Source organism: Pyxicephalus adspersus, chromosome 1, assembly GCF_032062135.1.
Source record: "Pyxicephalus adspersus chromosome 1, UCB_Pads_2.0, whole genome shotgun sequence".
Lineage (NCBI taxonomy): Eukaryota > Metazoa > Chordata > Amphibia > Anura > Pyxicephalidae > Pyxicephalus > Pyxicephalus adspersus.
In genome coordinates this window covers 170,555,148-170,570,486 of record NC_092858.1, presented here as the reverse complement: position 1 = coordinate 170,570,486, position 15,339 = coordinate 170,555,148, and the positions used below count along the sequence as shown (strand labels likewise).

General features: G+C 41.9%; 1 protein-coding gene across 2 annotated transcripts; it reads right to left on the bottom strand.

Annotated features, from left to right (window-relative positions):
- CREG1 (cellular repressor of E1A stimulated genes 1) lies at positions 1–14,977 on the bottom strand. Of its 2 annotated transcripts, XM_072398367.1 has the most exons (4): positions 14,626–14,974; positions 9,731–9,850; positions 6,304–6,488; positions 1–114 (listed from the first exon to the last, which is right to left on the bottom strand). In XM_072398367.1, coding segments are annotated over exons 1-4 (621 nt in total). In that variant the 5' UTR covers positions 14,941–14,974; the 3' UTR covers positions 1–113. The 2 variants fall into 2 exon arrangements, with proteins under 2 accessions (XP_072254468.1, XP_072254467.1); XM_072398366.1 differs by lacking the exon at positions 1–114 and having other exon boundaries at positions 6,300–6,488; positions 14,626–14,977.
- Between the last annotated feature and the right edge of the window lie 362 nt (positions 14,978–15,339).

The window sequence follows — 15,339 nt, the reverse complement described above, 5'->3', positions numbered from 1 at the left end:
TTTACATTCAAGTAAGCATCATATAATGTAAGCAGTAAGAGGCAAAAAAATAAGGCACATTGGTAATATAATTGGTGGATGAAAATGATTCCTCAATGTTCAGAGACTCGGAATCTGGAAAAGAGGAAACACATTATTGATATAGGACTGCTCAGAAAAAAATAAAACACATAAGGAAATTATCACAGCACATAAGAAGTAATAAAAGTGAATTCAGAAGAAGTACAAGAAGAACAGCGCTGCATATGATGTTGGTGCTATAAAAAATACTGTTTGTTATTAACAACAATTCATTCGGTGGAATAAAGTTTATGATATCTGCCAAGCATAGATCTTTGGATCCACTGCAGGTGTAGGATTCTGATGATGATGTTCTGCCATGTTTCTTCTGTTTTTGTTGAATTCAATGAACGGGGGTCTTCTTTCTTTTCAAACCAACTAACTGTAACTACAGGTAGTCCCCGAGTTAAGGACATCTGACATACATACAGACAGACACCTAGATGCGGACAGGGCTACCCTCCTCCCTCGTGTGCAGGACAGAGGGGACGCTTTGCATGACTTGCAGAAGAAATCTTTTGTTAAACACAGCAGAGGTTGTTGGTGATCTTAGTGGGTGAGCTCTTTCTGCAGCCTTTTGTAACTCTTTAATGACCAGGACAAACTCTGCAGTTGTTTCTTTTTGCATATCATTGCACAGTTTGCTCCAGAAGTTAATGAATGTCTAAGCTCCATAAAGCTTTTTTTTTGCTTTGTTTGTGATTAACTCACAGTGAGGATTTTATACATTAACTGACACCATGCTGCTTAATAATATGAAGCATTTAATAAATTAATGTACCGACTTACATACAAATTCAACTTAAGAACAAACCTACAGTCCATATCTCCATATTGCTCCTACATTCTGCTCATTTAAAAGAGCACTCAAAACCCATTTTTTTCAAACTTGCCTACCCATCTTCTTCTGTCTTTTGAAACCATCACTACTTCCCACCATTCCATATCTCCCATCTTATTGTATGTAAATTCCCCCACCTACCAGATTGTAAGATCTTCAGGGCAGGGTCCTCTCCTCCTCCTGTATCACTGTCTGTATTAGTCTGTCATTTGCAACCCCTATTTAATGTACAGCGCTGCGTAATATGTTGGCTCTATATAAATCCTGTTTAATAATAATAATAATAATATTAATAATAATAATATCTTGTATATAAACCGGGGACTACCTGTACACAAATAGGCACAAGCTTGAGGTCACCTGACCCTCACACCTGCTATATGGACATAAGAATGTGGAAAGCCCTCCAAATGTCACATTTAGATGTCCCAGTGATGGGTACAGGAAAAATTACAGCACACAAAGACATTGTTAGGGCTATGTTAATAGGCTTTGGTATTTTATTGATGTCACAAGTCTGATATCAGAATTTTGGAGATCATTCAGAATTTGACAGGTGCATCTGACCACCATTGATTTGCTTCAAGTGGGTGCTGCATTCCTGCAGACTTGTATGGCAATACAACATCTGCATGAAGTGAACAAAAGTTCGGCCCTTGCTCCCCTACGTATTGAACATTGTTTTCAGCATGCCTGCTCCAGCTCCATAAAGACATGATTTGTTCATTAAAGGGTTTGTAAACTCAAATGAACTTCTCTGATTTGCTTTTTGCTGGTCTGATACATTTACTGTTGGGTAGCATTATGTTATATGTGTTTAAGAAGTGCAAATAAATCAAGAGCTGTCCTGTGCACACGTTAGGCCTGATTTATTAAAGCTCTCCCACGCTTGGAGAAGATAGATTATTATCTGAAAACCTGGGTGATCCAGCAAACCCAGACAGGGTCTGTATAACAGCACCAATTAATAGCAAATGATTTTTAAGAAATACGTACCAGATTTGATGATCGCCCAGGTTCTCCCATGACAATCTATTTTCTCCAGTCTTGGAGAGCTTGAAAAAATCAGGTTCTTTGTTTTCTCAAACAGCCCTCCCTCTTCTTACCTTGGGGCTACAAGTCAATAGATTTTTATATTTAGAAGAAATAGGTTAAGTATAGGAGAACTTGTGAGAGCTGATACCACTTCATTCACAGCTAAACTGCATTTTTCCTTAAGTGATGGATCTTTAAAAAAAACAAAACAATGGCAAATGTACATGCATTGCAATCCTGTACTGCAGATGTCTGATTTTTGCCTTGACATTTCTAATTATACCTCAATGGGCTTACAAATTTACTGCCTTTGTTGTCTCTTGTTTATAGACTCTGATACACATATACTGCAGAACAATAAAATGACATTGAAACCTTTTTCATCCTTATGTCTATTTTCTCAAATAACAATAAAAAGAGCACTTTTATCTCAATGGACGTTTTTCAATATCAACTTATACCAAGAAAAATGTCCTTGTTGAGACAAAGACGCTTTTTTTGATGTTATACGGGCTAAAATAAAGACATGAGAGAATGATAAATGGAGATAATGTTATAGTTTGGTTGTCTGGGTCTTATTTCAGCAAGACTATGCTCGTGTAGAACACTACAGAATGACCCAATTTGATTAATTTGGTGTGGAGAGTGCTGACCTCAACACTGGTAAATTGGAACACCTCAGAAGTAAGTGCTCTAGCCTTTGCAGCGCTAGGTCCCATGTTCGAATCTCGGCCAGGACACTATCTGCATGGAGTTTGCAGGTTTTCCCCATGTTTGTGTGGGATTCCTCTGGGTACTGTGTTTTCCTGTCACATTCCAAAAACATGCAGTGAGGTTATTTGGCTTCCCCCGAAAATGGACCTTAGACTGTATTTAAGACATATGACTATGGTAGGGACATTAGATTGTGAGCTACTTTGAGGGACAGCTAGTGACATGAATATGACATTTGTACAGCGCAATGTAATATGATGGCACTATATATACTGTGTAATAATAACAGGGATAGTAAGACAGGTCTTCTTTTTTTAAGGTCAGTATCTGACCTCTGACCCTGCAAATGCTCTTTTAACAAGATGGGCACACATTTTTCAAAAGCTTGATACAAGCCTGTCTAGAAGAGTGCTTTAACCTAAAGAAAGTATGAGGGTCCATGCTAATGTTCAGGGCTTTGGAACGAAAAATCCAACAACATAAAATAGGTGTGACAGTTAGAAGTCTACATGTGCAGCTCATCGTTGGTTGTCAGGATATCCGGCAATCACGGCATTTTCTGTGGTTGCTGGAACTTAAAAAACTGTCACTGTCCTGACCAAACCAAAATGCCAAAGATTGGAAATTGGAAAAGAAAAAGGTGGTATTGCATATACAGTATATGATTAAACTTCCTTATCCCTTACTCACTTGATCAAAAAAAAAAAAAAAAGTTGCACTATGCAAATCTTTTTTTTTTCTAAAATGTAGTAATCTCATTGAATACATTATCTTCTACCTAAACCGATAAACTGCCTGAAGCATTGCAGCATTTACCTAAAGAATTTCTTCTATCTGGAAGTTGGAGCAGATGCATGCTGGGTAAGAGACAGTGACTTGGCTGAGCATCAAACGCGCTGTTCAGAAGGTTCGCTCTGTCTGTGAGAATTCTGCCCTCCAACACAGCGGGAGGTTACTGGTAATGAAATATGTAGCAGACCTGCAAGCTTGGTATGAGAACTGCTCAAAGCAATATGGCACGGAGGGGGCAAATAGAAAACTAGAGCTTCTTCTTGACCCGGGGGGCGAGTGTCTTGGCATATGGGAAGATGAGACAGGAGATATATATATTATTGAGAGTGTCTGGGCCTCTTCTCCCTGTGTCTGGCTTCAAAGAGTTTGCAAACCTGAGAGCATCAAATAAAACTACATCGTGGTCTAAAAACTTTAAATTAATGAACCCCGGGAGCTTCTAGAGTAAGTCTAGGCAACCTGAAGTTCTCCACTTCTTGAAGAATGACATTTCCCAGCACGCTTTGTCATGGTATGTGTTCACATTCAATTGTGAGGATATGTAATCAGGACACTTCCATTATTATCAGAAGTACAGGAAGGAGAGAAGCAGACAAGTATAGCAGTCCAGAGCTCATTCATTGTTCGCGGTAGCCATTAAATAACTAGCATATTTTGGAGATTTTGAGAGGCATTTTTATATTGGGAGCTTCAAAACATTGGACAGAAAAAAATTCAGATAACAAGAGGCAGGTAGTGTAAGGATACAAACTAAAGAGACCTCCAAAAAATCCTAATGAATTTCCTGAAGTAGAAGAGGGATTATATTTGCTTCTATGGTGGCCGATGCCTCCTGTTTTTTTTTTCCTCTATATCTGCGCTACAATCTCAGACTCAAGAATTGCAAGAGCCCATTTAAAGCGGATCTAAACTCAACATTTTTACTTCATTTTAGCCTCCCAAGATACCTACGTCATGCATCTTGGCAGGCTCTGGCTGCTCCTTCTGCGCATGCCCTAATTTCAGGCAGAAGGGGCATTTTTCCACTAAGGAGAAAGAAATGCTGATCTCAAGGCATGCGCAGTGAGGCTCTCTTAGTTTCCCCCTTTACATCCGGCCATGTCACCCAATCCCATACCTGCGAAATTGGGAGACGTAGCAAGAAGACCGAAAGGGAAGACTGAAGATGGCTAGGAGGGAAGACTGAAGAATTCTAGGACAACGCATGACCGGATTGAGGGAAGCCCATTGAGATTGAGTCCAGCGCCATTCAGGTATCTGCGGGCAAAAACCAAGCACAACACATGTAGGAAGAAGTCCGGCTTTTGGACTCGTGAAGTTGGAAGAATAGAAATGATTGAAGCTAGGAGGAGACCCTGTGATATGGCCTGTGCTCCTTCAATCACAGAGCTCTCAGTGTCCTTTGGCCAAAGGGAACATTATTGAACATTGTTAGCTACACACCCCAGCATGATTTCAGTGCAGCGGTGCATTAATAATGTGTTCCTAAGTGTCTGAAGCCTCTGTCCCCTACCACGTGTGCGATTCCATCCACTGACCCCTTCTTTACTGCTGCATCTTGTACCGATATAGGGGTTGAAAGTTGGACATATAGTGGAGAAGACATAAAAAACAACCTATTGTTGAAGTACAATAGGAGAGGACTTATTAGTTTGCAGTCAGTATGAACACAAAGAATATGTAATTCACAGTGAATCGATAACAACCTTGACTTTATTATAGAGTCTGTTGCTAACAAGTAAATGACTGTCTAGTTGTCATTGTTACAAGTGCATCAGCAATTTTTTATATATATGTGCAAATTGGAATCCTATATTAATTCTATTAATATTATTATCCTAAATTAGACAACTCATGGGTTGACTCCAAAAATTAGATGCATTTGGATAAAATAGTGTAAGTTGTCCCAGCCAGGCAAATAAAATGTTAAAGTTCAAAAATGTTCCTTTTATTCACAGGTACCACAAGTCAGACCTCTGCCACTGCTGTTGGCTGCTCCACACACACAGAAAATAGCTTTTATTGTGTTCGATTGCAGTGTTTTAGATCAGTCTTTCTTGACCTTTTAAACATTGGGGAACATTGAACATTGAAATAAATATCAGGTCTTCAGGGAACCCCATCTATAATTATTATATCCACAGCTCACAATATATTAGTTTCATGGTCAGTTGGAAGAATTTACCTTACATTGCTGGCCATTGGGATGAATGTCACCCTTACAGAGCGCTAAAAAGATTGAGATTCACAAACGGTTTTCATTCATTGCTTTAGGAATCTGGAGCAACCTCTGGATGAGGTGAGGACAATTGTTCAAATGTTTCCCTCCAGAGTGAAGCTACTGAGCCATGAAATTTCCATAGCCATTGGGGCCAAATCTGGCATAAGACGACCAAAACAGGTAACTGGTATCCAGTGTCCACATATTTATAGTTGCCCTTACTATTACTGATCATCAGGTGGAAGGATAGATACTGCATCAGGACATCGGAGACTAGAGACAACATGCTACAGGTGTGGTTGGAGATTAGAGATAAGCTGCAGGAAATGGTTAGAGACTCGGGCATGTTAAAAATATTAAACAGGATTTATATAGCACCAACACGTTCCATTAGACTGCCAGATAGTATACTGAAATTTCTGCTTCAGCCCAATCATCACTGGTGGGTTTTTATCTCTATAAATATAGCAGAAATAATCTAAAAGCCTGCATTTGTAGTACAGTTATGGAAGCAAGTTACAGCAAACATGAAAGAATGTATAAATCCCTTTAACCTGTTTGTAATCATTCCTCCTACCTGGCAGACCATAGCTCATCCCTGGAAAACAACAGATATTGTGGATTCCAGACATGTACTTACCATGGTTTGGCCTTATAGTATTCATCTGGTGTCACAGTTTTGATTCCTCCAAAGTAGTCCAGCACCCAAATGTTGGTGATGTTGAGTTTGGCAAAGAACCAGTTGTGGTCGGGAGGCCATTGGGCCATCTCTGGGTGGCGTCTGAACAAAGCGATCTTTGCTGTGTCATTCTCATTGCCTTCCACCTGTATACAATTCAAAAATCAGAGAGACATAGAATGGAAAGATGACGATTGTACAAATATTATATATAAAAGGCCAGCTCTTGGTAATTTGGCCAAAATAGGGATCCTCCACCAGCTAGGTGTTAACAGCAGAGTGTAGTAGCACCAGAAGGTAGAACGTGTAACCCATGTTGTGTCTCACTTTTGGACGTTGCATATTTTTTTCTAAACATTGTACTTAACAGGCAAATAATGGATCTTTAATCAAACACTACCTACAGATAAAGGGCATAGAATTGCATAAACACTGTTTCTATTGACTCCTCCTTTTTGTAGGGATTTTGCATACCTACCGACCAGTCTCTGACTTCTACTGCATGAAACGTACCCCACTTATCCATACAAAATTACCTTCAGGTACAATAGGTTGTGGGTTTCATTAACTTTCCATTTCAATTGGATTCAAACCAAGGCTTTGGGAAGGTGTTAGCACTCCACCCTCAGCTGCTCTGTGTAGCAGCTTTCAGCATTCCTAGCTTTCCTTTAGTCATATGCATTCTGTTCTATCTCAGCACCCCCCGCACACTGTGTGCATTACAGAGTTTGCCCTGCAGCCAATGAACAGATTGGTTCCTGGTCATGATCCTGTTCTACCATTGGCTGCTAGTTATCTTTAGGACTCTCTAGTTCTAAGCTCTGGTATTGGATTCTCAGCGTGTTACCTTCAAACTTTACCCAACTGTCCTTTCTGGATACCTGACCCTGACCCCAAGCTCTCTGGCCCTGGCCTGCCACTTACACTCCTTAGAAGTTCCAGCCTACTCGGTACCGGATATCCGGCTGTCCCTACACCGAAGCATTTTGTTCCATTGGGCTCTGGTTGGGAGAGCCTGAGAGTGCAACCTGGTGTTCTTCCTACATCTAAGTAGTATGGTGGCCAGTAGGGTTACCGGCCCATCACCCTTTGCAGGGTGCTCTGTTGAAGACACAGACTCCACATCCTTGGTAATCACTTGTCACCTGCCAGGTGGTGTAGCCCTAACAGAAGAAAGGTCCACAACCTTCAGTTTTCCCTTTTGAGCCGTGTTTATTTGCTATTATGCCTGGGATGATTATTCTGTTGAAATACATATTGGCTTTAACCTCAGTTTTCAGATACACAAAATCACATTCTCAACACTCCATGCGGAATTCATAGCTGACTTGATAATTGCAAGCTGTCCAGACCAGACCCAGTAGCAGCATTAAAGCAGAACATTTTCACCATCATGTTTTACAGTTTGTACAGTTTTTTTTTTTTCTGCTGGAATGCGGTCTTTTGTCTGTGCCAAACAGGTCTACTGTTTTTGTAGCAAACAACTCATACAATATTAGATCTGTAAGTCAACAATAGGGCCTTGTATTTGTCTGCTAAATCTTGATCTATATTATTTTTAGACAGTAAAAGCATTTTCCTGGCACATGTGTCTTGTGGCCTAAATTAGGGGAATTTATTTCTCACTTTAAGTGCATGCCCTTTGACAGCAACTGTTGCAAGGGTTACCAGCAGGTCCCATGAAGAAATGTGGGTTTTTTTTGGATATCATAAGGTCAGCTCTTTGCTAACAACTCCTTTGAGGGGAAAAACAGAAAGGAGAAAAAGCAGGGAATTTTTGGATATAAATTTCTTTATATGTATGTGGATCTTGATTTCCATATATTTTTGATTGTGTGGGTTTAACTGATAATTATGGAACTATTTTTTTAATGAATCTTAACCATTGTCTAAATATTTATTTATCTTGCTTCTATTAGTACTGTTCACTGGTTCTCCCTACAATCCCCTGAAGAAGTCAAAACTAGCAAAATGCGCCAGAAATTGGGATCCAGTTCTCATGTTCAGATAGTAGATCACTTGTTTTTTGACAATTGGACTCTGTCTAGCAATAAAGTCCCTGCAGCCAGCCTCCTTTGTGTTTTAAGGGTTTCCAGTGTTATAATATACGGAAACATTTGTTTTGTTGAACATTTGCACATTGATATAAAGCAATTTATGGCCAACAATCCCCGGCTTTGTCTCCTTCCTGTTTTTCCATAATCCACATGTTTAGGGGATTGGCTACCATAGTAATTATAGAGCTTGGGAATACCCAATTCTTTTATACCAAAATATACCCTTCTTTGAGGGCTTTATAAAACCATTTGAATTCTGGCTTGCCGGTACCTTACATCGATAGAATGGAGAATACCAGACCATCCATATCTGAGATTTATAAATTTTGCTTTTTGTCACAAAAATCTGATTCTACTGTCATGGATTTAAAGTGGAGGTCAATGTAGAGGTGTACTTAATTTTTCCATTATTATGATATTGAATACCCCATGTGAATGTCATGTGACACTTGTTCACGCAGATTACTCTTATCTAGTCAGATCTAAATCTAATGTTTGCTTGCTCAAATATGTTGAAAAAAATCCCCAATTCTTATGGGATGTACTAACTTCTTTACTGTATGCAATCTATATTCATGCGGTAACCACACGCTTTTTTTTTAGGGAAATTTTGGTGTTAATAAACAGCAAATAATAAAACGAGTTGACTTGTCACATTTCCCCTTAAACCATTGTTATAGAAGACCGCATTTCTCATATACTGCAATGATGACAACCAACAAACCTGGAAGTTTTTACTACCTGAATATACAAGTTTTGTAAACAAAAGCTCCAGTAATCTTTCATTTTGCCTATTTTGGTACCAGATGTACAATGTACCAATGTACAATTTGGCTCTAAATAATTCAATAGTTTTTCTGACAGCAGAGACCTTGTAGAAATAATTTGTGTCACTTGCACCCTTCTAAAGCAGATGAGGAGCTCTCCAATCTGCTGGGGTCACCTGTGAAAATTGCAGCCCTATAGATCCACCCCAATAAGAGTAGCGTTGGATCTTAGCTTTCACACAGAAGACAAGAATCCTTCTATATAGTATGCTGGCAGGGGACAGACATTCCTACTCAGGCTGTGGCTGTTTTTTTAAAGAAGACAAACTAATACTTAGCACACTTTTCCTGTGATTGACCTAAAATGTATTCAAATTGAACTGAATGCTCAACTAATGTACTGCAGACCAAACCGTCTATCCAGGATCTATTTCTGGTCAGTGGCAGTGCCACAAGACAAATTTGGGACATTTGCCGCCCCTGCTGAGCTTGTTGTTCTAGTTCTGTGTATGTGGCCTACTAACAAGTCTGGGTTGTTTTTACGAGTTTAGTTTGGCGCTTTACCTTCTCAATGATTCCTGAGAGTATAATATGAGCACAGAGTGGACTTTGCGGATCGTAATGCTTCTCTCTGCAGTAAGGAGTCTGGGCCAGTGACATGGTCAGCGAGGCATTTGCATTCAACTGCAACAAGAAAAGAAACATATTGAACATACATTGCCTGGCCAAAGGAAAAGTCACACATGGGGATATTTAATCTTAATTACAGCACACATTCACTGTGCTATTGTTTTCAGTATTCTCCACAGAAATTTTCTTTAAGCTGGGTGGGAAGATGTAAGCGGGTGGCAGCCCCTGTATTGCGACCCAAACTTTTCAATAACCACACAAAAACAGCCCGGTGGTCAGTGAAAAGTGCTGGGTGGTGCGCCCAGCTAAAACGGGGTAGGGGGAACACTGCTTGTCCCTTCCTATGATCACAACATTTCTTTCCATGTAGAGATACATTAATGTCCCTCTAAGATCTTGTATTGGCAATGGGAGAGTCGGAGCTGTGTAGAGTCTTCTCCAGCCCATCCAAAAGATTCTCAATGGGGTTCAGGTCTGGACTCTGTGGTGGCCGATGTGCGACAATGATGTCTCATGTTCCCTGAACCACTACTTTACAATTTGAGCCTAATGAATTCTACATAACTTCGCAACCCAGGATCACGACACTGCCCCCACACATGCACCCCAGATCATTACACTGCCCCACACAGGCACCCCAGATCAAAACACTGCCCCACACAGGCACCCCAGATCAAAACACTGCCCCACACAGGCACCCCAGATCAAAACACTGCCCCCTACAAGCACGCCACATCACAAAACTGCCCCCTACAAGCACCCCAGATTATAACACTGCCCCATACAAGCAACCCTGATCATACCACTGGCCCCACACATGCACCCCATAACACAACACTGCCCCCTACAGGCACCCTATATCACAACACTGCCACCCACAAGCACCCCCAAATTTAAACACTGCCCCATATAAGCGTCCCAGACCATAACACTGCCCCCTACAGGCACCCCAGATCATAACAATGCCCCCAAACATGCACCCCACATTATAACACTGCCCCCACAGGCACCCTAGATCACTGCTCCAAGGGCATTGGACGTTTTTTTGCCAGATGGTGTACAATAGATTAGGAAAATATGAAAAAAGTGGTTTAATAGTGATCAGTTTGAAAGGTTACCCAGCATTTAACACCTGACAATACAATTTATTTTTTTCCTACTCAATCCAGTAAGAAAAACGAATGGGTCGGGCATTAAAGAGAATCTGTGTTTTACCTTTTCAGGTCCCCTTTGATGCAGATCTCTATACTTACCCTCCTTTCACTCCAATGTGAATCCATTTCTCCACTGGAAGTCAAGGAAACGCACTTACTTCGTAGCACACTAAAACGCAAATCCTTACGCTTTGTATTGCACTTAAAAATTGTGCAGGACCATTATGAATCGGTTGACAATAACCAAAGCAATGCATTGTGGGGGAAGACTGACAAAAGAATGAGCATTCCCGATGAACAATTTATCAATATTTTGCTCAAACATTGATTGAGAGTGCCCTGGTTTTTATTATATGTGTTCCTGTGTTAGAAGATTTCATTAAAGCCAGTTTCAATGAATATTTAAAAAGGATTCTTGCCGAAATCTGACCAACTGGTGAAGAGCAATACTCCAGGTATATGGAGATATATGGAGAATACTCCAGGTCGGGGAGATATTGATCATTTACCGTACCATGCTCACATCCATAACAGCATGGCCAGTATAGGTCCTCTGTACATTTATCACAGCAAACACAGTAGAAGAACTTTCACCGCCTCACATGACGAGTGTATCCGCATTTCATAACACAGAATTTGCCATGTCATCTGGTGACTTGCTGGAAACGCAAGCAAAATATGCTTACACAGAGGTTTCAGTGTCACTTCTGCTGCAGATGGTTATATAATTCATCGGGTTTAAAAAAAAAAGACAAATGTCTATAGAAATTAATGGTTTCTAATGCATGCAGAGCTTGAAATGATTCACTGGTGCCATCAGCAGCTTTATGGTCCGGTGCAAGTTTATTAAGCAAGTTCCTATGCAATATAAACCCATGGTGGTTGGATTGTGTAATAGAACTGCGGTCTCTATGCGTTGGGTTTCTTATCGCTGAGTGAGCACACAAAGTGAGATAAGCTGGCTTCCCTACAGATGGTTCAGTGCGATAATCAGATCTTAGAAGAAGAAAATATTTGGTGTGACTTTGTGACGTCAGGAAATTCTTCACTTCTGAAGAAATCATGGAAGGGCTGCGCCTGTTGTATGTAGGCTGGGTATGAATGATCCGATCTCCTGAAGACCAAACAAAAAGATTTGTTTGTGGAACTGCAAACCAGGCCAACTCACCTACACTAATTGTGTAATATGATTGGATGATAACCAACAATTTGCAGCTCTGAGTGTTGGAAGGAGAATGGATGTGCCACGTGCACGTGCAGCATGGGCCCACTAAACCACCCAGGAAAGCAGTAATACTACCCAGTGATCTGGCACTCTTTTAAACAAATGGGCGAGAGTGCTAAGGAGGGTAACAAAGTTTAAAGTATAAGGCACTATATTGGTGAAAGGGGTGACGGGGTGTTCTCCCCAGCCCCTTTTAGCTGGGCCCACCACCCAGCACTTTTCAGAAACCACCCGGCTGTTTCGGGGATTTTACTAAAGAGTTGGGGCCACCACCCGGCTAAAATTTCTTCCCAGCCGGCTTAAAAAAACTTTCTGGGTTCAACACTGGTGACAGTTTGGATAGGGGTCCCCATACCTAAGGAAATGGAATTGGTTTGGATAGGGGTCCTTAATACTAAGATAAATAACTTTAGAAGGGCCGACAGCCCTGATGGGGATTCCCATGTTAAAGGTAAAAGACCCTCTAATAGACGAAAGGGTGACTGAAGTATATGGCACTCGGTTAGAGGAAGGGGTGATGGTTTGAAAAGGGGTGTCTATGCCCAAAGTAAATAATTTTAGAGAAAGGGGTGACAGCGCTGTTGGGGGTCCCTTTGCCTAATATGAATGGCACACTCTTAGAGGAAGGGGTGACATTTTAGATAAGGGTCCTTATGCCTAAAATAAATGGCACCTATTTAGAAGAAGGGGTGACAGTTTGGATTAGGGTCCCATTGCTGTTAGAGAAGGAGGTTACAGCCCTGATGGGGGTCCCCCATGCCTAATATAAATGGCGCTCTCTTAGAAGACGGGGTGACGGTTTGGATAGAGGTTCCTATGTCAGTTCGGATAAAGGTCTCCATGCCTGAAGTATATAGCGCTCTGTTAGAGGAAGGGATGATGATTTGAAATGGGGTCTCTATGCCGAAGGTAAATTATTTTAGAGGAAGCGGTGACATCGCTGATGGAGGTCTCTGTGCCCAATTTAAATGGCTCTCTTAGAGGAAGGGGTGATGGTTTGGATAGGGGTCCCTATGTCTGGGGTCAGTTCTGATGAGGGTGAGAGCCTAGAGTAAATGGCGCTCTGTTAGAGGAAGGGATGATGGTTTAAAATGGGGTCTCTATGCCAAAAGCAAATATTTTTAGAGGAAGGGGTGAAAGTGCTGATGGGGTCCCTACGTCTAACATGATTGGCACACTCTTAGAGGAAGGGGTGACAGCGCCGATAGAGGTCTTTGTGCCCAATTTAAATGGCACTATTGGAGGAAGGGGTGACGGTCTGGATAAGGGTCCCTACGCCAAATATAAATGGCACACTTTTGGAAGAAGTCCCCATGCCCAAGGTAAATAATTTTAGAAAAGGGGCAACAGCCCTAATGTGGGTCCCCATGCCTAATATAAATGGCACTCTTTTAGAGAAAGGGTGATGGTTTGGAATAGAGTCCCAATGCCTATGGTAAATGGAACTATGTTAGAGGAAGGGGGGACAGCCTTGATGGGGTCTTCGTGCCTAATATAAATGGCACTCTCCTAGAGTAAGAGGTCTCCATGCCGAAGGTAGATGGCACTCTCTTAGAGAAAGGGGTGACGGTTTTTTTTGGGGTCTCCATGCCTAATATAAATGGCACTCTCTTAGAGGAAGGGGTGATGGTTTGGATTAGGGGCCCAATGTCTAAGGTAAATGGCACTGTGTTAGAGGAAAGTGTGACAGTCCTGATGGGGGCCTTCATGCCCAATATGAATGGTACTCTCAGAGGTCTCTATGCCGAAGGTAGATGGCATTCTTTTAGAGGAAGGCTGACAGTTTAAATAGGGGGTCCCTATGTCTGGGGCAAATGGTATTCTCTTAAAGGCATTAGCATGACCAACCCTACCCATGCAAAACCAATAGACTTATATTGTAAGGGACAAAGCTGAGTGCCCCCACAACTCAGATCACAAAGAGCAGCCTATGGCCCAGCCAATAATGAGCATTTATCCCATTGGGTGTGAGGGCAACCCTACTACACATGAACAATTTTAATGAACCTGGAGCTTTGCTTTAACATAACTGTACCATTTACTTTACATTTTAGACCCTATTGGGTTTATGTGCTCCTCTATATAATGCAAGAACACCATGTCCAGTGGAATGGACCTTCCTAACGACATCAGGGCCCGGTCTCTATACTCAGGAGCCATCAGCTATGGAAACAAGGAGTGAAGCCTGGTACTTCCAGGTATGGCGGAGCCTCCATGTATCTAGGACCATGTGACAGTGCTGGGATATATGGAGCCCATAGTCCTGAGAATTCTATGACGCCGGTCCCTTATAGAGAATGTACATTATGTTTTCATATAGCTCTCTGTAACAAAGCCTTTGTGTTGCTATACAGACAGGTTCTCTTTTAAGCTTCAATGTATATGTCACGTGATCTCCAGCCAAAGCAGGTCACGTGCCTCCCCTTCTGCGGTCCCCGTGGTAACCTCACCTGTAGGTCCTGCACAGAGATCTCTATGGCGGTCAGGTAGAAGTAAGGGACGCCGCTGCCGTGACCCCGGGGCCCGTCGCTGACAGAGAAGACATTGGCGAATGGCTGTCCTTTCACCGGCTCATGGCTGGAGATGGTGGCCAGGGCGCCCCAGTCGCAATGGTGAGCCACGAAGCGCGCCACCCGGGCTGTCTCATTGTGCGGGGGAATATGAGCCTGGGACGGAGGGGTCCCTAGGAGGATGGCGGACACTGCGCAGAGGAACAACACACCAAGCCGCAACATATTGACAGTGAAACTCAGAGCCGAACGCATACTGGGTCCTTTACCCACTCAGCCAATCGCTTACGTCCATCTAACCAGACTATCCAATCGATGTAGAAATAAGGCGGGGCTAACGCGTTGTAAACAAGCAGCGGCGCTTTATCAGAAGTGGTCTTGACGTCCAGTCGTATCTGATTGGTTATTTTAATGATCCGCCCGCCTACCAGGCAATCATATTGGCTGCGTTTTTGACAAGCTCCATGTGCAGGAAGAGGGTCTGGGTCGTGGGGATATGAATAAGGACAAATCACAAGGCGAGAAGGCTGCAGTGTTGACCAATCAGATTCTCAGGAGAGGAACGACGTTCTATGTATCGTATGAAAGTTACAAAGTTACATTGTGGACACAGATGAAGTTATATTCAATCTGAAGAGTAATACATTTCCTGTA

Excerpts from the sequence above, each read along its gene's own strand:
- CREG1 (XM_072398366.1), bottom strand. The coding sequence starts at position 14,940 with ATGCGTTCGGCTCTGAGTTTCACTGTCAATATGTTGCGGCTTGGTGTG. Across the intron at positions 9,851-14,625 it reads TCTCTGTGCAGGACCTACAG|TTGAATGCAAATGCCTCGCT; the intron begins GTGAGGTTACCA and ends TTCTTGTTGCAG. Across the intron at positions 6,489-9,730 it reads TCTCAGGAATCATTGAGAAG|GTGGAAGGCAATGAGAATGA; the intron begins GTAAAGCGCCAA and ends AATTGTATACAG.